Source organism: Triticum dicoccoides, chromosome 5A (genome assembly GCF_002162155.2).
Source record: "Triticum dicoccoides isolate Atlit2015 ecotype Zavitan chromosome 5A, WEW_v2.0, whole genome shotgun sequence".
In the NCBI taxonomy this organism is placed as follows: Eukaryota; Viridiplantae; Streptophyta; class Magnoliopsida; order Poales; family Poaceae; genus Triticum; species Triticum dicoccoides.
In genome coordinates this window covers 21,587,528-21,605,668 of record NC_041388.1, presented here as the reverse complement: position 1 = coordinate 21,605,668, position 18,141 = coordinate 21,587,528, and the positions used below count along the sequence as shown (strand labels likewise).

General features: G+C 47.9%; 1 protein-coding gene across 1 annotated transcript; it reads left to right on the top strand.

The window, feature by feature from the left end:
- Positions 1 to 26: 26 nt before the first annotated feature.
- Positions 27 to 574, top strand: LOC119298859. The gene has a single exon (XM_037576162.1). The coding sequence runs from the start codon at positions 84 to 86 to the stop codon at positions 549 to 551; it is 468 nt and encodes a 155-aa protein (XP_037432059.1). The 5' UTR covers positions 27 to 83; the 3' UTR covers positions 552 to 574.
- The last annotated feature ends 17,567 nt before the right edge of the window (positions 575 to 18,141 follow it).

Below are 18,141 nucleotides of genomic sequence, written 5' to 3'. Positions count from 1 at the left end.
TTTCGGCTGGCATTGGTGCACCGGATGCGCGCCCGGAGGAGGATTCCTGCATCATCCCCTCCTCGTTCGACCTCGACCGTGACATGCTGGAGTGGGAGCAGACGGCAGCCATCGCCTGGGCCATCAACGCGCCACGGCGCCTTGAGGCGCTCGACGTCGACCGCGCCATCCGGAAGCAGTTCCGCCTCAGCCACGCGGACGTCGCCGTCACTCCGTACCATCCGGTGGAGTTCCTCGTCAAGTTCGAGCACAAGGCTCACTGTGACGAGGCGCTCGTTGCTGGGTGGGTGCGCACTGGTGGCGCCATCGTCCACATCCGGCCATGGCGCCCGCTAGAGCGCGCCTTTGGCGCCGCCCTCAATTTCCGGGTGCGGCTCTGCCTGGAGAATGTCCCTGACTACGCCTGGACTCCCTTCATCGCCGAGCGCATAATCGGGCGCCGTTGCTCCCTCGACCGCCTTGAAGACCACTCTGCACTTCGAACCAACTCCGAGACGCTCGACCTCTGGGCTTGGACTGCCGACCCCAACCTGATCCCGAAGATCATCTAGCTCACGTTCACCACGCGCCCGTCCGGTGGCCTGCAAGTGTTCGCGAACGTCGCTAGGCCGTCAGGCTGCAAGCGCGGTGCCACTTTCCGGGTGTTGGTGCACTTGGACTTGGTGGAAGACCACTCCAACGCACCTCTAGATTGCTACGTCTCTGACGGCCGCGCCGAGACATTTAGCCCTCCCTCTCTGCCCGTTGTCTGGCACAAGGGCTCCATCGACGGCGTCCCGCCCCCGCTCGGGGCTTCCCTCGCCCCGCTCGATGTGCCTGGTGGCTCCAAGGCTGTTGCGCCGCGCCGACGTGACCGTGGCAAGGACGACCACCCCCGCCAGATGCCAAGACGCCGCGACGAAACCGACGACTTCGACGACGATTGGCACCGTGGCGCTGGCCGGGATGGCCGCGGGCGTGCGACTCGCTCCAACGACGCACCGCTGGAGCCACGCCGGGAGCGAACCCGCTCCCCCTGACGCCGCGATGGGGAAGCTGCGCGCCATGGGAGGCGTCGGGCCAGGTCCCCGTGTGTCGGTGAGCTTCAGGGCGGGGCCCCGATGCTGCCCCCTCGCCCTCTAGCCAGCTGCGCCTGCTGGCTGCCGTCGGGTCCACGGAGGTGCAGCACCTCCTGCTCACGGAGCACCTCCGCCTCCTTCGGGAGGAAGTGTCCGCTGCCATCGAAGCTGCTCTCGCCCCCCTGCGCTCTGAGTTCACCGCCCTGCGCCGGCGTATCGCGGGCTCCACTGTCATGCATGACCGTGGGCTTTCCCCCCTTGGCGCGTCGGAGGTTGCGGCCGGAGCGGCCTCGCCGCCGCTCGACCCCCTACTGCCTCTGTCCAACTGCATGGCCGGGCTTGCCCTCTCCCCTGTTGTGCGGCGCCTCGACGAACCGATGAATGAAGCCTGGTCCTTCTCTGCGCCGAGCCTTCCGCAGCCGGGCGACGAAACCCCACCGACAGCTTCTCCCCCGCTCCCTGTCATCGCACGTCCGGCGGCTGTCGAGACGTCTGTTGCTTCCGTTCCGGCTGCTGCTGTCGTCCTCGTGCTGGACGTGGCCGCAGCACCGGTCTGCGAGGCCTTTGCTCCCTGTGGGGCGGCGGATGCGCCTCCCAGCGACGCGCCAGACGCGGACGTGGTCGCCTCACCGCTCGATCCTCCTGAGGGCGCTCAGGTGCTTCCAGCAGCTGTCGCTGATGGTGTTGCCGCCCTTGCTCTGCTCACCATCCAGGCCTCTGGCTCGGCCATGCCGTGCGAGGCCCCTCTGGACCTCTTCCTCGCCCCTGTGGCCGACGCGCCGCACGCTCCTTTGCTGCCTACCCCGGCGGCCCGCAAGGGCAGGGGCGGCATGCCGGTCACCGCCACTCGGCGTAGTGCACGGCTGGACAAAAAGAAGACCAAGGCCCCACCCGGTTCCGGCTCGGAGGCGGTCCAGGAGCTCATCGCACGGGTCTGCGGCGTTCTGGACCCGTCCGTTGCCTACGACGACAAGGCCAAGAAAGCCTACCTCGACCTGTTCTCTACTCCACTTGCGGCCCCGGTGGTCCAGGCGATCGCTGGGCTGGTGGCGCACGCCAAGAGCATCTCGCAGAAGAAAGGAAAGAAGAGCAAGAAGGCCACCCTGGAGCTTGCAAACGTGGTTGCCCAAGCCAATGTTGAGTAAATCTGCCATCTGTTTAGGCCCGATCACTTCCCTGCAGGCTGAAAGTGTTGTACTCCTTTTTCTGCTATTCGTCTTTCGACTTCGTCACCCTGAACCTCGACCCGCCGCGGCCAAACGCCGCCTATCTTCTCTTCAATGTAATCATGTGCTCAAGCCGCTAGCTTCAATCAGTGTTTTTGCGTCTGCATCGCTACAAGACTCCTCCCCTCTCTGGCGCCATCATGCGCCCCACGAGGCCAACCACGCGACAGGCGCCCCCCGTGCAATTTTCAAGTTTCCTATATGGCGCAATCTGACGTAAGAATCATCTGCTGGAACATCTGCAGTCTCAACTCCCCCGCTCGCCGTGATACCGTCCGCGACATGGTGCGTGACGCGCACACCACCATCGTTTGTCTCCAAGAGACAAAACTACAATTAGTGGACGACTCCATCATCCGGGGCATGCTTCGCCCATGCTTTGTTGCAAACTACTTCGCCCTGCCTGTGGCTGGCACTCGCGGCGGAATGATTCTTGCCGTCTCCGACCGATTCTTCTCCATGTTGGACCGCCACGCATCAACGGCCACCATTTCTGCCACAATCAACATGCTCAACGATAACGTCGCCTGGACTATCTCGTGCGTCTACGGCCCTCAAGGAGAGCAAGACAAGTTGGCTTTCATTGAGGAGTTGAGGGCTCTTTCTGCCGTCACTAGGAGTGAGTGGCTTTTACTGGGTGACTTCAACCTCATCACTAAAGCGGCAGACAAGAACAACAGCAACATAAACCGCCGACTCATCGGAAAATTCAGGAGGGCCCTGGACTTCATGAAATTAAAGGAGCTTCATTTATGTGGTCGGCGGTTCACCTGGTCCAACGAACAGGCTAGTCTGGTCCTGACAAAGATTGACCATGTTTTTCACTCCGACGACTGGGATATGCTCTTCCCAAATGCCCACCTCCAGGCCATCTCCACGGCCTGCTCAGACCACGCACCGCTATACCTTCAGGGATGTGTTGACAATCCAAGGAAGCCGTCCTTCAAGTCCGAGGAGTTCTGGTTGCGCCTCCCTGGCTTCCACGAGGCCGTCTCCGTGGTTTGGAACAAGCCCCTCCAGGCACATGACGCGATCCACAGGATACACATCAAGCTGTGTAGGACTGCAAAGGCCTTGCATATGTGGCAGAAGGAGAAGGTCGGTGTGCTTAACACCCAGATCTCGGTGGCGAAAGAGATCATTGGGTGGCTAGATGTTGCAGAAGAGGGACGGACCCTCTCTGAGCCTGAAAGGGAGCTTCGGCGTCAGCTCAAGGCGTCCTACCTTGGTCTCCTCGCCATTCAGAAAATCAAGCTCAGGCAGCGTTCGAGACTAACCTGGACCAGGCTCGGTGACGCCACCACCAAGCTCTTTCACGCTCGGGCAAATGGCAGAAGGCGCAAGAACTTCATCCAATCCATCAGGACCAACACCGGGTTGGCGATTACCAAGGAAGATAAGGAGCAAGCTCTCCACGATCATTTCCAGGAGCACCTCGGAACGGCCACGCAATGGACGAAACGCATAGTTTGGGAGAACATCGGAATCCAACACCACGATCTTTCAGAGTTGGACGCCCCTTTCGACGAGGATGAAATTAAGGAGGCAGTTTTTTCCTTACCTTCGGTCAAAGCACCCGGCCCAGATGGTTTCATCGGTTCCTTCTTCAAGTCCTGCTGGGAGATCATCATGACCGACGTCGTGAATGTAATCATGCAACTGGCTAGCCTCTGCGGCGATTGCGCGGGCCTGATAAATTCAGCAAACATTATCCTGCTGCCAAAAAAGGCAAACACCACCTGGATTGGGGACTACCGTACAATCAGCCTCATTCATAGCATATCCAAGATCTTCTCCAAGCTATTGGCAAACCATCTTGCTCTGATGCTCCCTGCGCTAGTCTCCAATTGTCAGAGCGCCTTCGTGAAGAAGCGGTACATCCATGATAATTTCCTGCATGTTCAAAACTTGGTGAAGGAGCTACATCGCACTCAAACGCCCGCCCTCTTCCTCAAACTGGACATCTCAAAGGCTTTTGACTCCGTGGGCTAGGCCTACCTGCTGGAGGTGCTTCAGCAACTCAGGTTTAGTCAGCGCTGGCGGGACTGGATTTGCATGTCCCTCGCAACATCTTCCTCCAGGATCCTGTTGAATGGGGACCCGGGCACCCCTTTCGCTCATGCATGCGGCCTGCGTCAGGGCGACCCCATATCTCCAATGCTATTCATCCTGGCCATCGACCCTCTCCAGCTTATGCTCCATGCGGCCTCTCTGGAGGGGATCCTCAAGCCGATCAAGGCTCGTTCGGCTACCTGCAGAGTCTCCCTCTACGCTGATGATGCTGGCATCTTCGCCAATTCGGACAAGGATGAGATCGACGCCATCGCAAAGATCCTTGCCTGTTTTGGCGAGGCTTCGGGCCTCATCACCAATGTAACCAAGAAGGAAGTGTTCCCCATCCGCTGTCAAGGGCTCAATCTTACAAACATCCTCTCAGGCTTCCCCGTGAAGATTGCCTCCTTCCCCACAAAGTACCTGGGCCTCCCCCTCCATACTGGCCGGCTCAAAAGAGCGGGCCTCCAACCCCTCTTTGACAAGGCAATGGGCAGACTGCCGGGATGGAAGGGCAAAAACATCGCTAGGCCTGGAAGGGTCTCCCTGGCAAAGTCTGTCTTGTGCTCTATCGCCACACACCACCTCACTGTGTTTCCCCTCCCGGTTTGGGCAAACCACAAGCTCAGCAAGATTTCACGAAATTTCATTTGGAGCAGCGACAACTTTGATAACGCGTCTGGGGGACACTCCCTGGTCAACTGGAAAACGGTGTGCAGGCCGAAGGCCCTTGGTGGGCTCGGGATCACAGACCTCGAGAGATTTGGCAAGGCTCTCCGCCTGCGCTGGCCTTGGCTCATGTGGACCGACCCTAACCGGCAGTGGGTGGGCTCCGCTCTACCCTGCGACGAGGCGGACATGGCGCTGTTCAGGGCTTCCGCCGCCATCGCGCTGGGGAACGGCCGGAAATCCTTGTTCTGGCATGACAACTGGATGGGAAAGGGCCCTCTGCGATTGCTTGCCCCCGAGCTTTACACCAACGCCACGAGAAAGCAGAGATCGGTCATGAAAGAGTTTCAGGACAATAACTGGATCAGATCAGTTGCCAGACTGAGCACACCAACACAGCTGCAAGAGTTCATTACGGTGGCAACTCTGGCTTCGCAAACCATGCTGACCCCAGAACGCGAAGGCACCATCTCTTGGCGTTGGACCCCAAACGGCACCTACTCCTCTGCCTCAGCCTACACGGCCCAGTTCTGCGGATCCTTCCCCAGGTTCACGCCGTCCAAGATTTGGGAGGCCCATGCAGAACCAAAGTGCAAGCTCTTCTCCTGGCTGGTCCTCCATGGGAAAACCCTAACGGCAGACATGCTAGCTATTCGTGGCTGGCCTCATGACCCCATCTGTCCTCTCTGCCTGCGGGCACCGGAAACTGCAAACCACTTGTGCAAGGACTGTCCGTTCGCGGTGGCGGTTTGGTCGCATGTACAACGATGGACGGGGGACGCGCTGGCGGCCCCGATGGCAACGCCGCCTGCCACGAGTATCTCTGAATGGTGGGACTCGCTCATCGCCCCGCTCTCCAAGGAAGATAGTCGACGTCGCAGCGTTCGCTTCCTCTACACCATCTGGAATATATGGAAGGAGCGTAACCGTCGCATGTTCAACAGGACCTGCCTAACTCATGTGGAGGTGGCTGCCCTCGCGTTCGACGACATAAGACAGAGGGCCATGGCCTTTGGCAGGGCCCAAGTGGCGACCGGCATTGGCTGACCCGTAAGCTAATGCGTTTTGTAGGGGTTTTCGTCAGGTTCCTTAGAAAAACCTGTCACCTCTGTACATATAACCCTCTCTTTTTTGTCTGAAATGCAAAGGCAGTGCTCCTGCCGGTTCCTCGAAAAAATATATATAAGAGTGCGAGAAAAAAACATCACTTAGAGAAGAATCTGTATGCATCAACTAACAAATACAACTGGGAAAAGGGTCAGAAAGTTACATATGTGCAACAAAATAATCATAATTATAATTTTAAATTTCAAAGGATAATATTATTAAAAAGATAGACACTAATATATCACTGAAAAAAGGAAAACTGAAAGATAGTACATGATTTCAATGTTGAAATTGAGACCTCAATGTCTTCTTTTGTCTTCACTCGGAAAGGCCGTTCGACACAACCTTATAAACCTTTAAAAAAAATTCAATTTAGTATAATATTTTCTTTACTGGGAATGACATACGAATGACAATGTAGTTGATAAATCTAGCCATTTTTCTTTACTGGGAATGACATACGAATGACAATGTAGTTGATAAATCTAGCCGCCCAAATGCGCGGGTCACACTTCTAGTTTTTTTAATGAAAGGGGTTTCGCCCGCCCAACTTTTTGTTAAGCCAAGGCAGAAACCAACACGTCCACAGAGTTTACAAGGTCTCGGCGCAAGCCAGAAGTAGCTGAAGCTTACTCCCTCCGTCCGCAAATAAGTGTACTTCTAACTTTTGTTTTAAGTCAAAGTTTTAAAATTTTGACCAACTATATAAAAAATAGTAATATATATATGACATCAAATTAATATATTATGAAAAGTATAATTCAAAACGGACCTAGGGATGCTAATTTAGTGCCATAAATGCTACTACTTTTTTCTATGAAGTTGATCAAAATTTTAAAATTTTGACTGAAGACAAAAGCTAGAAGTACACTTATTCGTGGACCGGAGGGAGTACAGTTTTTTTCACCTACGTATACATACACGAGGGGAATACTCGATTAGATGAACATGTGAGAACACACACAAAAAAAAGCAGAGCAGCCCCCATGCAGTCGAAGCTAGACCCAGGCGATTCTAAGCAATTCCCCTCGCCGATGATCGAGCAGCCTGAAACACCGGAGAAGAAGAGCACCCCACGTGTTCGAACACATTATCTTCCATTGATTTGTCAGAGAGCCCACCAAGTCCAGGATATAGCAAACGCCTCGCCATTTTTCTGTTGGGGAACGTAGTAATAATTCAAAATTTTCCTACGTGTCACCAAGATCAATCTAGGAGATGATAGCAACGAGAGAAAGGGAGTGCATCTTCATACCCTTGAAGATCGCTAAGCAGAAGCGTTACAAGAACACGATTGATGGAGTCGTACTCACGGCGATTCAAATGGCGGAAGATCCGATCTAGCGCCAAATGGACGGCGCCTCCGCTTTCAACACACGTACAGCCCGAGGACGTCTCCTCCTTCTTGATCCAGCAAGGGGAGAGGAGAAGTTGAGGGAAAGCTCTGGCAGCACGACGGCATGGTGGTGGAGCTTGCGGTTCTCTGGCAGGACTTCGCCAAGCACTACAGAGGAGGAGGAGGTGTTGGAGGAGGGAGGGGCTGCGCCTGGGGAAGGGGTGCGACTGCCCTCTCTCTCCCTCACGATATATAGGGGGAAGGGGGAAGGAGGAGGCGCCCTAGGGTTTCCCTAGGGAAGGGGTGGCGGCCACAAGGGAAACCCTAGATGGGTTTGGGCGCCCCCACCCCTAGGAAACTTGCCCCCCAAGCCGGGAGGGGCGGCTGCCATAGGGAGGCGCCCCCACCTCTCCAGGTTATGTGAGATGGGGTCGGACGGGCGCACAACCCCTTAGTTGGCTGGTGTGCCCCCTCCCCTTGGCCCATAAGGCCCCCCAACGCTTGTCGGGGCCTCCGAAACATCTTTCGGTCACGCTGGTCGTCACCCGGTACTCCCAGAACGATTCTGGACTCCAATACCCTTCGTCCAATATATCGATCTTCACCTCCGGACCATTCGGGAATTCCTCGTCACGCCCGGGACTCCGAACAACCTTCAGTAACCACATACTATTCCCATTACAACTCTAGCGTCAACGAACCTTAAGTGTGTAGACCCTACGGGTTCGGGAACCATGCAGACATGACCGAGACACCTCCCCAGCCAATAACCAATAGCGGGATATGGATACTGATACGTCTCCAACGTATCTATAATTTTTGATTGCTCCATGCTATATTATCTACTGTTTTGGACATTATTGGGCTTTATTATCCACTTTTATATTGTTTTTGGGACTAACCTATTAACCGGAGGCCCAACCCAGAACTGCTGTTTTTTTTGTGCCTATTTTAGGGTTTTGAAGAAAAGGAATATCAAACGGAGTCCAAACGGAATGAAACCTTCGGGAACGTGATTTTCTCACCGAACATGATCCAGGAGACTTGGACCCTACGTCAAGAAACAAAGGAGGAGGCCACGAGGTAGGGGGGCGCGCCTACCCCCTCAGGCGCGCCCTCCACCCTTGTGGGCCCCCTGTTGCTCCACCGACGTACTCCTTCCTCCTATATATACCTACGTACCCCCAAACGATCAGATACGGAGCCAAAACCCTAATTCCACCGCCGCAACTTTCTGTATCCACGAAATCCCATCTTGGGGCCTGTTCCGGAGCTCCGCCGAAGGGGGCATCCATCACTGAGGGCTTCTACATCAACACCATAGCCTCTTTGATGAAGTGTGAGTAGTTTACCTCAGACCTTCAGGTCCATAGTTATTAGCTAGATGGCTTCTTCTCTCTTTTTGGATCTCAATACAATGTTCTCCCCCTCTCTTGTGGAGATCTATTCGATGTAATCTTCTTTTTGCGGTGCGTTTGTTGAGACCGATGAATTGTGGGTTTATGATCAAGATTATCTATGAACAATATTTGACTCTTCTCTGAATTCTTTTATGTATGATTGATTATCTTTGCAAGTCTCTTCGAATTATCAGTTTGGTTTGGCCTACTAGATTGATCTTTCTTGCAATGGGAGAAGTGCTTAGCTTTGGGTTCAATCTTGCGGTGTCCTTTCCCAGTGACAGTAGGGGCAGCAAGGCACGTATTGTATTGTTTCCATCGAGGATAACAAGATGTTTTTTATCATATTGCATGAATTTATCCCTCTACATCATGTCATCTTGCTTAAGGCGTTACTCTGTTTTCATGAACTTACTACTCTAGATGCATGCCGGATAGCGGTCGATGAGTGGAGTAATAGTAGTAGATGTAGGCAGGAGTCGGTCTACTTGTCTCGGACGTGATGCCTATATACATGATCATACCTAGATATTCTCATAACTATGCTCAATTCTGTCAATTGCTCAACAGTAATTCGTTCACCCACCGTAAAATACTTATGCTCTTGAGAGAAGCCACTAGTGAAACCTATGGCCCTCGGGTCTATCTTCATCATATTAATCTTGCAATACTTAGTTATTTCCTTTGCTTTTTTACTTTGCTTCTATTTTACTTTGCATCTTTATCATAAAAATACCAAAAATATTATCTTATATATATATCAGATCTCACTCTCGTAAGTGACCGTGAAGGGAGTGACAACCCCTTATCGCGTTGGTAGCGAGGAGTTATTTGTTTTGTGCACGTATGATGTCTACACAACCTTCTTCTTGTAGACGTTGTTGGGCCTCCAAGTGCAGAGGTTTGTAGGACAGTAGCAAATTTCCCTCAAGTGGATGACCTAAGGTTTATCAATCCGTAGGAGGTATAGGATGAAGATGGTCTCTCTCAAGCAACCCTACAACCGAATAACAAAGAGTCTCTTGTGTCCCCAACACACCCAATACAATGGTAAATTGTATAGGTGCACTAGTTCGGCGAAGAGATGGTGATACAAGTGGTATATGGATAGTAGATAATAGTTTTTGTAATCTGAAAATATAAAAACAGCAAGGTAACTAATGATAAAAGTGAGCGTAAATGGTATTGCAATGCTAGGAAACAAGGCCCAGGGTTCATACTTTCACTAGTGTAAGTCCTCTCAACAATAATAACATAATTGGATCACATAACTATCCCTCAACATGCAACAAAGAGTCACTCCAAAGTCACTAATAGCGGAGAACGAACGAAGTGATTATGGTAGGGTACGAAACCACCTCAAAGTTATTCTTTCCAATCAATTCGTTGGGCTATTCCTATAGGTGTCACAAACAGCCCTAGAGTTCGTACTAGAATAACACCTTAAGATACAAATCAACCAAAACCCTAATGTCACCTAGATACTCCAATGTCACCTCAAGTATCCGTGGGCATGATTATACGATATGCATCACACAATCTCAGATTCATCTATTCAACCAACACATAGAACCTCAAAGAGTGCCCCAAAGTTCCTACCGGAGAATCACGACGAAAATGTGTGCCAACCCCTATGCATAGGTTCATGGGCGGAACCCGCAAGTTGATCACCAAAACATACATCAAGTGAATCACGTGATATCCCATTATCACCACAGATACGCACGGCAAGACATACATCAAGTGTTCTCAAATCTTTAAAGACTCAATCTGATAAGATAACTTCAAAGGGGAAACTCAATCCATTACAAGAGAGTAGAGGGGGGAGAAACATCATAAGATCCAACTATAATAGCAAAGCTCGCGATACATCAAGATCGTACCACCTCAAGAACACGAGAGAGAGAGAGAGAGAGAGATCAAACACATAGCTACTGGTACATACCCTCAGCCCCGAGGGAGAACTACTCCCTCCTCGTCATGGAGAGCACCGGGATGATGAATATGGCCACCGGAGAGGGATTCCCCCTCCGGCAGGGTGCCGGAACGGGTCTAGATTAGCTTTCGGTGGATACGGAGGCTTCTGGCGGCGGAACTCCCGATCTATTGTGCTCCCGGATGTTTTTAGGGTATATGGAGATATATATAGGCGGAAGAGGTACGTCAGGGGGGCCACGAGGGGCCCACGAGGGTGGAGGGCGTGCCCAGGGGGGATGGGCGCGCCCCCTGCCTTGTGGCCTCCTCGTTGATCCCCTGACGTGCACTCCAAGTCTTCTGGGCTTCTTCTGATCCAAAAATAAGTTCCGTGAAGTTTCAGGTCAATTGGACTCAGTTTGATTTTCCTTTTCTGCGATATTCTAAAACAAGGAAAAAATAGAAACTGGCACTGGGCTATGGGTTAATAGGTTAGTCCCAAAAATCATATAAAATAGCATATAAATGCATATAAAACTTGCAAGGCTGATAATATAATAGCATGGAACAATCAAAAATTATAGATATGTTGCAGACGTATCAGCATCCCCAAGCTTAATTCCTGCTTGTCCTTGGGTAGGTAAATGATAAAACAGAAGTTTTGATGTGGAATGCTACCTAACATATTTATCCATGTAATTCTTTATTGTGGCAAGAATATTCAGATCTATAAGATTCAAGACAAGAGTTTAATATTGACATAAAAATAATAATACTTCAAGCATACTAACAAAGTAATCATGTCTTCTCAAAATAACATGGCCAAAGAAAGCTATCCCTACAAAATCATATAGTCTGGCTATGCTCTATCTTCACCACACAAAATATTTAAATCATGCACAACCCCGATGACAAGCCAAGCAATTGTTTCATACTTTTGACGTTCTCAAACTTTTTCAATCTTCATGCAATACATGAGCGTGAGCCATGGACATAGCACTATAGGTGGAATAGAATGGTGGTTGTGGAGAAGACAAAAAGGGAGAAGATAGTCTCACATCAACTAGGCGTATTAACAGGCTATGGAGATGCCCATTAATAGATATCAATGTGAGTGAGTAGGGATTGCCATGCAACAGATGCACTAGAGCTATAAATGTATGAAAGCTCAACAAAAGAAACTAGTGGGTGTGCATCCAACTCTCTTGCTCACGAAGACCTAGGGCATTTTGAGGAAGCCCATCATTGGAATATACAAGCCAAGTTCTATATTGAAAGATTCCCACTAGTATATGAAAGTGACAACATAGGAGACTCTCTATCATGAAGATCATGGTCCTACTTTGAAGCACAAGTGTGGTAAAAGGATAGTAGCATTGCCCCTTCTCTCTTTTTCTCTCATTTTTTAGGCCTTCTCTTTTTTTATGGCCTCTTTTTTTATTTGGGCTTCTTTAGCCTCCTTTTTTTCGTCCAGAGTCTCATCTCGACTTATGGGGAAATCATAGTCTCCATCATCCTTTCCTCACTGGGACAATGCTCTAATAATGATGATCATCACACTTTTATTTACTTACAGCTCAAGAATTACAACTCAATACTTAGAACAAGATATGACTCTATATGAATGCCTCCGGCGGTGTACCGGGATGTGCAATGATTCATGAGTGACATGTATGAAAGAATTATGAACGGTGGCTTTGCCACAAATACAATGTCAACTACATGATCATGCAAAGCAATATGACAATGATGAAGCGTGTCATAATAAACAGAATGGTGGAATGTTGCATGGCAATATATCTCGGAATGGCTATGGAAATGCCATAATAGGTAGATATGGTGGCTGTTTTAAGGAAGGTATATGGTGGGTTTATGATACCGGCGAAAGGTGCACGGTATTAGAGAGGCTAGCAATGGTGGAAGGGTGAGAGTGCGTATAGTCCATGGACTCAACATTCGTCATAAAGAGCTCACATACTTATTGCAAAAATCTATTAGTTATCAAAACAAAGTACTACGCGCATGCTCCTAGGGGGATAGATTGGTAGGAAAAGACCATCGCTCGTCCCCGACCGCCACTCATAAGGAAGACAATCAATAAATAAATCATGCTCCGACTTCATCACATAACGGTTCACCATACGTGCATGCTACGGGAATCACAAACTTTAACACAAGTATTTCTCAAATTCACAACTACTCAACTAGCATGACTCTAATATCACCATCTCCATATCTCAAAACAATCATCAAGTATCAAACTTCTAATAATATTCAACACACTCATAAGAAAGTTTTATTATTAATCTTGTATACCAAGCATATTAGGATTTTAAGCAAATTACCATGCTATTTAAGACTCTCAAAATAATCTAAGTGAAGCATGAGAGATCAATAGTTTCTACAAAACAAATCCACCACCGTGCTCTAGAAGATATAAGTGAAGTACTAGAGCAAAACTATATAAGTCAAAAGATATAAGCGAAGCACATAGAGTATTCTAACAAATTCCAAATCATGTATGGCTCTCTCAAAAGGTGTGTACAGAAAGGATGATTGTGGTAAACTAACAAATAAAGACTCAAATAATACTAGATGCTCCAAGCAAAACACATATCATGTGGCGAATAAAAATATAGCTCCAAGTAAAGTTACCGATAGAAGTAGACGAAAGAGGGGATGCCTTCCAGGGCATCCCCAAGCTTAGGCTCTTGGTTGTCCTTGAATATTACCTTGGGGTGCCTTGGGCATCCCCAAGCTCAAGATCTTTCCACTCCTTATTCCATAGTCCATCGAATCTTTACCCAAAACTTGAAAACTTCACAACACAAAACTTAACAGAAAACTCGTAAGCTCCGTTAGTATAAGAAAATAAATCACTTCAAGGTACTGTAATGAACTTATTCTTTATTTATATTAGTGTAATATCTACTGTATTCCAACTTATCTATGGTTCATACCCTCCGATACTACTCATAGATTCATCAAAATAAGCAAACAACACATAGAAAACAGAATCTGTCAAAAACAGAACAGTCTGTAGTAATCTGGATCAAACGTATACTTATGGAACTCATAAAATTATCAAATAAATTTATGGACCTGAGGAATTTATCTATTAATCATCTGCAAAAATAATTAACTAAATATCACTCTCCAAATAAAAATGGAAGCAATTCTCGTGAGCGCTAAAGTTTATGTTTTTTACAGCATGATCAACAAGACTTTCCCCAAGTCTTCCCAAAGGTTCTACTTGGCACAAACACTAATTAAAAGCATAAAAACCAGATATAAACAGAGGCTATATGAATTATTTATTACTAAACAGGAGCAAAAAGCACGGAACAAAAATAAAAATTGGGTTGCCTCCCAACAAGCGCTATCGTATAACGCCCCTAGCTAGGCATGATGATTTCAACAATGCTCACATAAAAGATAAAACTGTAACATAAAGAGAGCATGTTGAAGAATATTAATAGCACATTTAAGTCTAACATACTTCCTATGCATAGGGATTTTGTGAGCAAACAACTTATGGGAACAAGAATCAACTTGCATAGGAAGGTAAAACAAGCATAACTTCAAGATTTTAAGCACATAGAGAGGAAACTTGATATTATTGCAATTCCTACAAGCATATATTCCTCCCTCATAATAATTTTCAGTAGTATCATGAATGAATTCAACAATATAACCATCACTAAAGCATTATTTTCATGATCTACAAGCATAGAAAATTTACTACTCTCGACATAAGCAAAATTCTTCTCAGTCGGAATAGTGGGAGTATCATAAGAGACTCAAATACTATAAATTGTTTCCACATTAAAAGAGTAATGTTCAGAAAAGGGGTAATCATAATCATGACAAGTTTTATAAATATAATCACTACTTTTTATAGAATAACTATCATCACAATAATCATCATAATTAGGAGGCATGCTATCATCATTATAAATTTGCATATCAAAACTTGGGAGACTAAAAATATCATCTTCATTAAACGTAGCACCCCCAAGCTTGGGAAAAACATTAATTGCAGCAAATATATTCTCAAAAACATCATATTCATCAAACATAGCATCCCCAATCTTGGGCCTTTTCATATCATAAGCATAATCACTCTCATCATTAATAGTATGGATAGCACCAATAGTATAGCAATTATCATATTATTCCAAGCATGTGCCAAAAAGATTTTCAAGATCATAAGAAGTATAATTATCTCCCTTCATAAGGCACAGTAGTAATAGGAGCAGCATTATTTGGGGGAGATATCGTTTTACCTCCCTTCCTTTTTATTTTCTTTTTCTTCACCACATCATGTGTGGGTTCAATCCTCTTTTTGGAGCTCCTTATTAATGAGATTGGTTGAATAGGAGGCTCCTCCTCGTTACCTGATTCATCATAAGAAATAATAGGAGGATATTGGGAAGTCTCTTCCCTTTCATTAGTATTCTCTTCATCTTCTATTTGTTTTATTTTCTTTATGTGATTGGCAATATAAGGATTTTCAATGCAATTCACCGCACAATACATATAAATTTCCTCTAGATCAAAGCCAAGAAGTTTGTAACGGGCAAATTCTGGAAGATGATTAGTTAAACGTTTCATTTCTTCATAAGCCATAAGCAAACTAAGTTCATTATAATGTGCAAGGGAAATTAAGTCATCACAATTTTTGGACATGATTAGATCATGGAACAATTTGCAGCGGATAGCTAAATGACCATGTTCATTGCAAAGTCCACAAGTACGGCCAAGAAAATTTAAATTTTCAACACAATCATCTAGTATTTCTTGCAACAATTTAGTTTCTAAGTACTTATGCTTCTTACAATATTGATACGTCTCCAACGTATCTATAATTTTTGATTGCTCCATGCTATATTATCTACTGTTTTGGGCAATATTGGGCTTTATTATCCACTTTTATATTATTTCTGGGACTAACCTATTAACCGGAGGCCCAGCCCAGATTTGCTGTTTTATGCCTATTTCAGTGTTTTGAAGAAAAGGAATATCAGACGGAGTCGAAACGGAACGAAATCAACTGGAGAAGTTAGTTTTGGAAGGAAACACACCTGATGGACTTGGACCCCACGTAAAGCAAGGAACGAGGTGCTCACGAGGGTGGGGGCGCCCCCCTAGGGCGCGCCCCCTGTCTCGTGGGGCCCTCGTGGCTCCCCTGATGTACCTCCTGCACCCATATATACCTACGTGACCTAAAACTTCCAGAACGGAAGATAGATCGGGAGTTCCGCCGCCAGAAGCCTCCGTAGCCACCGAAAGTCAATCGGGACCCTGTTCCGGCACCCTACCGGAGGGGGAACCCTCACCGGTGGCCATCTTCATCATCCCGGTGCTCTCCATGACGAGGAGGGAGTAGTTCTCCCTCGGGGCTGAGGGTATGTACCAGTAGCTATGTGTTTGATCTCTCTCTCTCTCTCTCTCTCTCTCTCTCTCTCTCGTGTTCTTGATTTGACACGATCTTGATGTATCGCGAGCTTTGCTATTATAGTTGGATCTTATGTTTCTCCTCCCCCTCTTCTCTCTTGTAATGAATTGAGTTTTCCCCTTTGAAGTAATCTTATCGGATTGAGTCTTTAAAGACTTGAGAACACTTGATGTATGTCTTGCCGTGGATATCTGTGGTGACAATGGGATACCACGTGCCACTTGATGTATGTCTTGGTGATCAACTTGCGGGTTTCGTGACATTGGGAACCTATGCATAGGGGTTGGCACACGTTTTCGTCGTGATTCTCTGGTAGAAACTTTGGGGCACTCTTTGAGATCCTTTGTGTTGGTTGAATAGATGAATCTGAGATTGTGTGATGCATATCGTATAATCATACCCACGGATACTTGAGGTGACATTGGAGTATCTAGGTGACATTAGGGTTTTGATTGATTTGTGTCTTAAGGTGTTATTCTAGTACGAACTCTAGGGCTGTTTGTGACACTTATAGGAATAGCCCAACGAATTGATTGGAAAGAATAACTTTGAGGTGGTTTCGTACCCTACCATAATCTCTTCGTTCGTTCTCCGCTATTAGTGAATTTGGAGTGACTCTTTGTTGCATGTTTATGGATAGTTTTATGATCCAATTATGTTAGTATTGTTGAGGGAACTTACACTAGCGAAAGTATGAACCCTAGGCCTTGTTTCCTAGCATTGCAATACCGTTTACGCTCACTTTTATCATTCGTTACCTTGCTGTTTGTCGGTGTCAAAACCGGCGGATCTCGGGTAGGGGGTCCCGAACTGTGCGTCTAGGCCGGATGGTAACAGGAGGCAAGGGACGCGAAGTTTTACCCAGGTTCGGGCCCTCTTGATGGAGGTAAAACCCTACGTCCTGCTTGATTAATATTGATGATATGGGTAGTACAAGAGTAGATCTACCACGAGATCGGAGAGGCTAAACCCTAGAAGCTAGCCTATGGTATGATTGTTGTTCTGTCTGTTGTCCTACGGACTAAAATCCTCCGGTTTATATAGACACCGGAGAGGGGTAGGGTTACACAAAGTCGGTTACAATGGTAGGAGATCTACATATCCGTATCGCCAAGCTTGCCTTCCACGCCAAGGAAAGTCCCTTCCGGACACGGGACAAAGTCTTCCATCTTGTATCTTCATAGTCCAGGAGTCCGGCTGAAGGTATAGTCCGGCTATCCGGACACCCCCTAATCCAGGACTCCCTCAGTAGCCCCTGAATCAGGCTTCAATGACGACGAGTCCGGCGCGTAGATTGTCTTCGGCATTGCAAGGCGGGTTCCTCCTCCAAGTACTTCATAGAAGATTTTGAACACAAAGATAGTGTCCGGCTCTGCAAGATAAGTTTCCACATATTTCCATAGAGAGAATAATATTTACACAAATCTAATCTGCTGACGTATTCCGTAGTGTGACGCACCACGGCCAAGCCTTTATTCGAATCGTTTTATTATCCCACCTCAGTGTGTCATGCGAGGCGGTTTCCTTGGCACGTCTCGTTGAAGAAGAGATCGTGTCCCCTTATTCCGGGATTCTCATCAATACGGGCGTGGGTAACCCAATCGCGCCATTGATTACGGCGCTTGGGGATAAGCGAGTTTTACCAGGCTGGTGGGGACACGTAGTTGCGTCCACCCATATAAGGGGATAAGGATCCACCTTTTCACCTACGCCTTCTTCCTCCTTTGCCTATACATTCTTGCGCACTCGAGCTCCAGCGCCCAAGTCCGCACTCCCCACCTCAACCTTCTCCAGCCATGTCCGGAGTGGGAGGCAAGTGGATGGTCTCCTCCGTCACGGAGGGACACATCAAGAAACTAAGGAAGGCCGGATACTTGTCTAATGACATCGCGTACCAGCTTCCCGAAGAGGGGCAGCTCCT

Bases quoted from the DNA above. Each gene is read 5' to 3' on its own strand.
- LOC119298859 (XM_037576162.1), top strand. From the start codon at position 84: ATGCTGGAGTGGGAGCAGACGGCAGCCATCGCCTGGGCCATCAACGCG.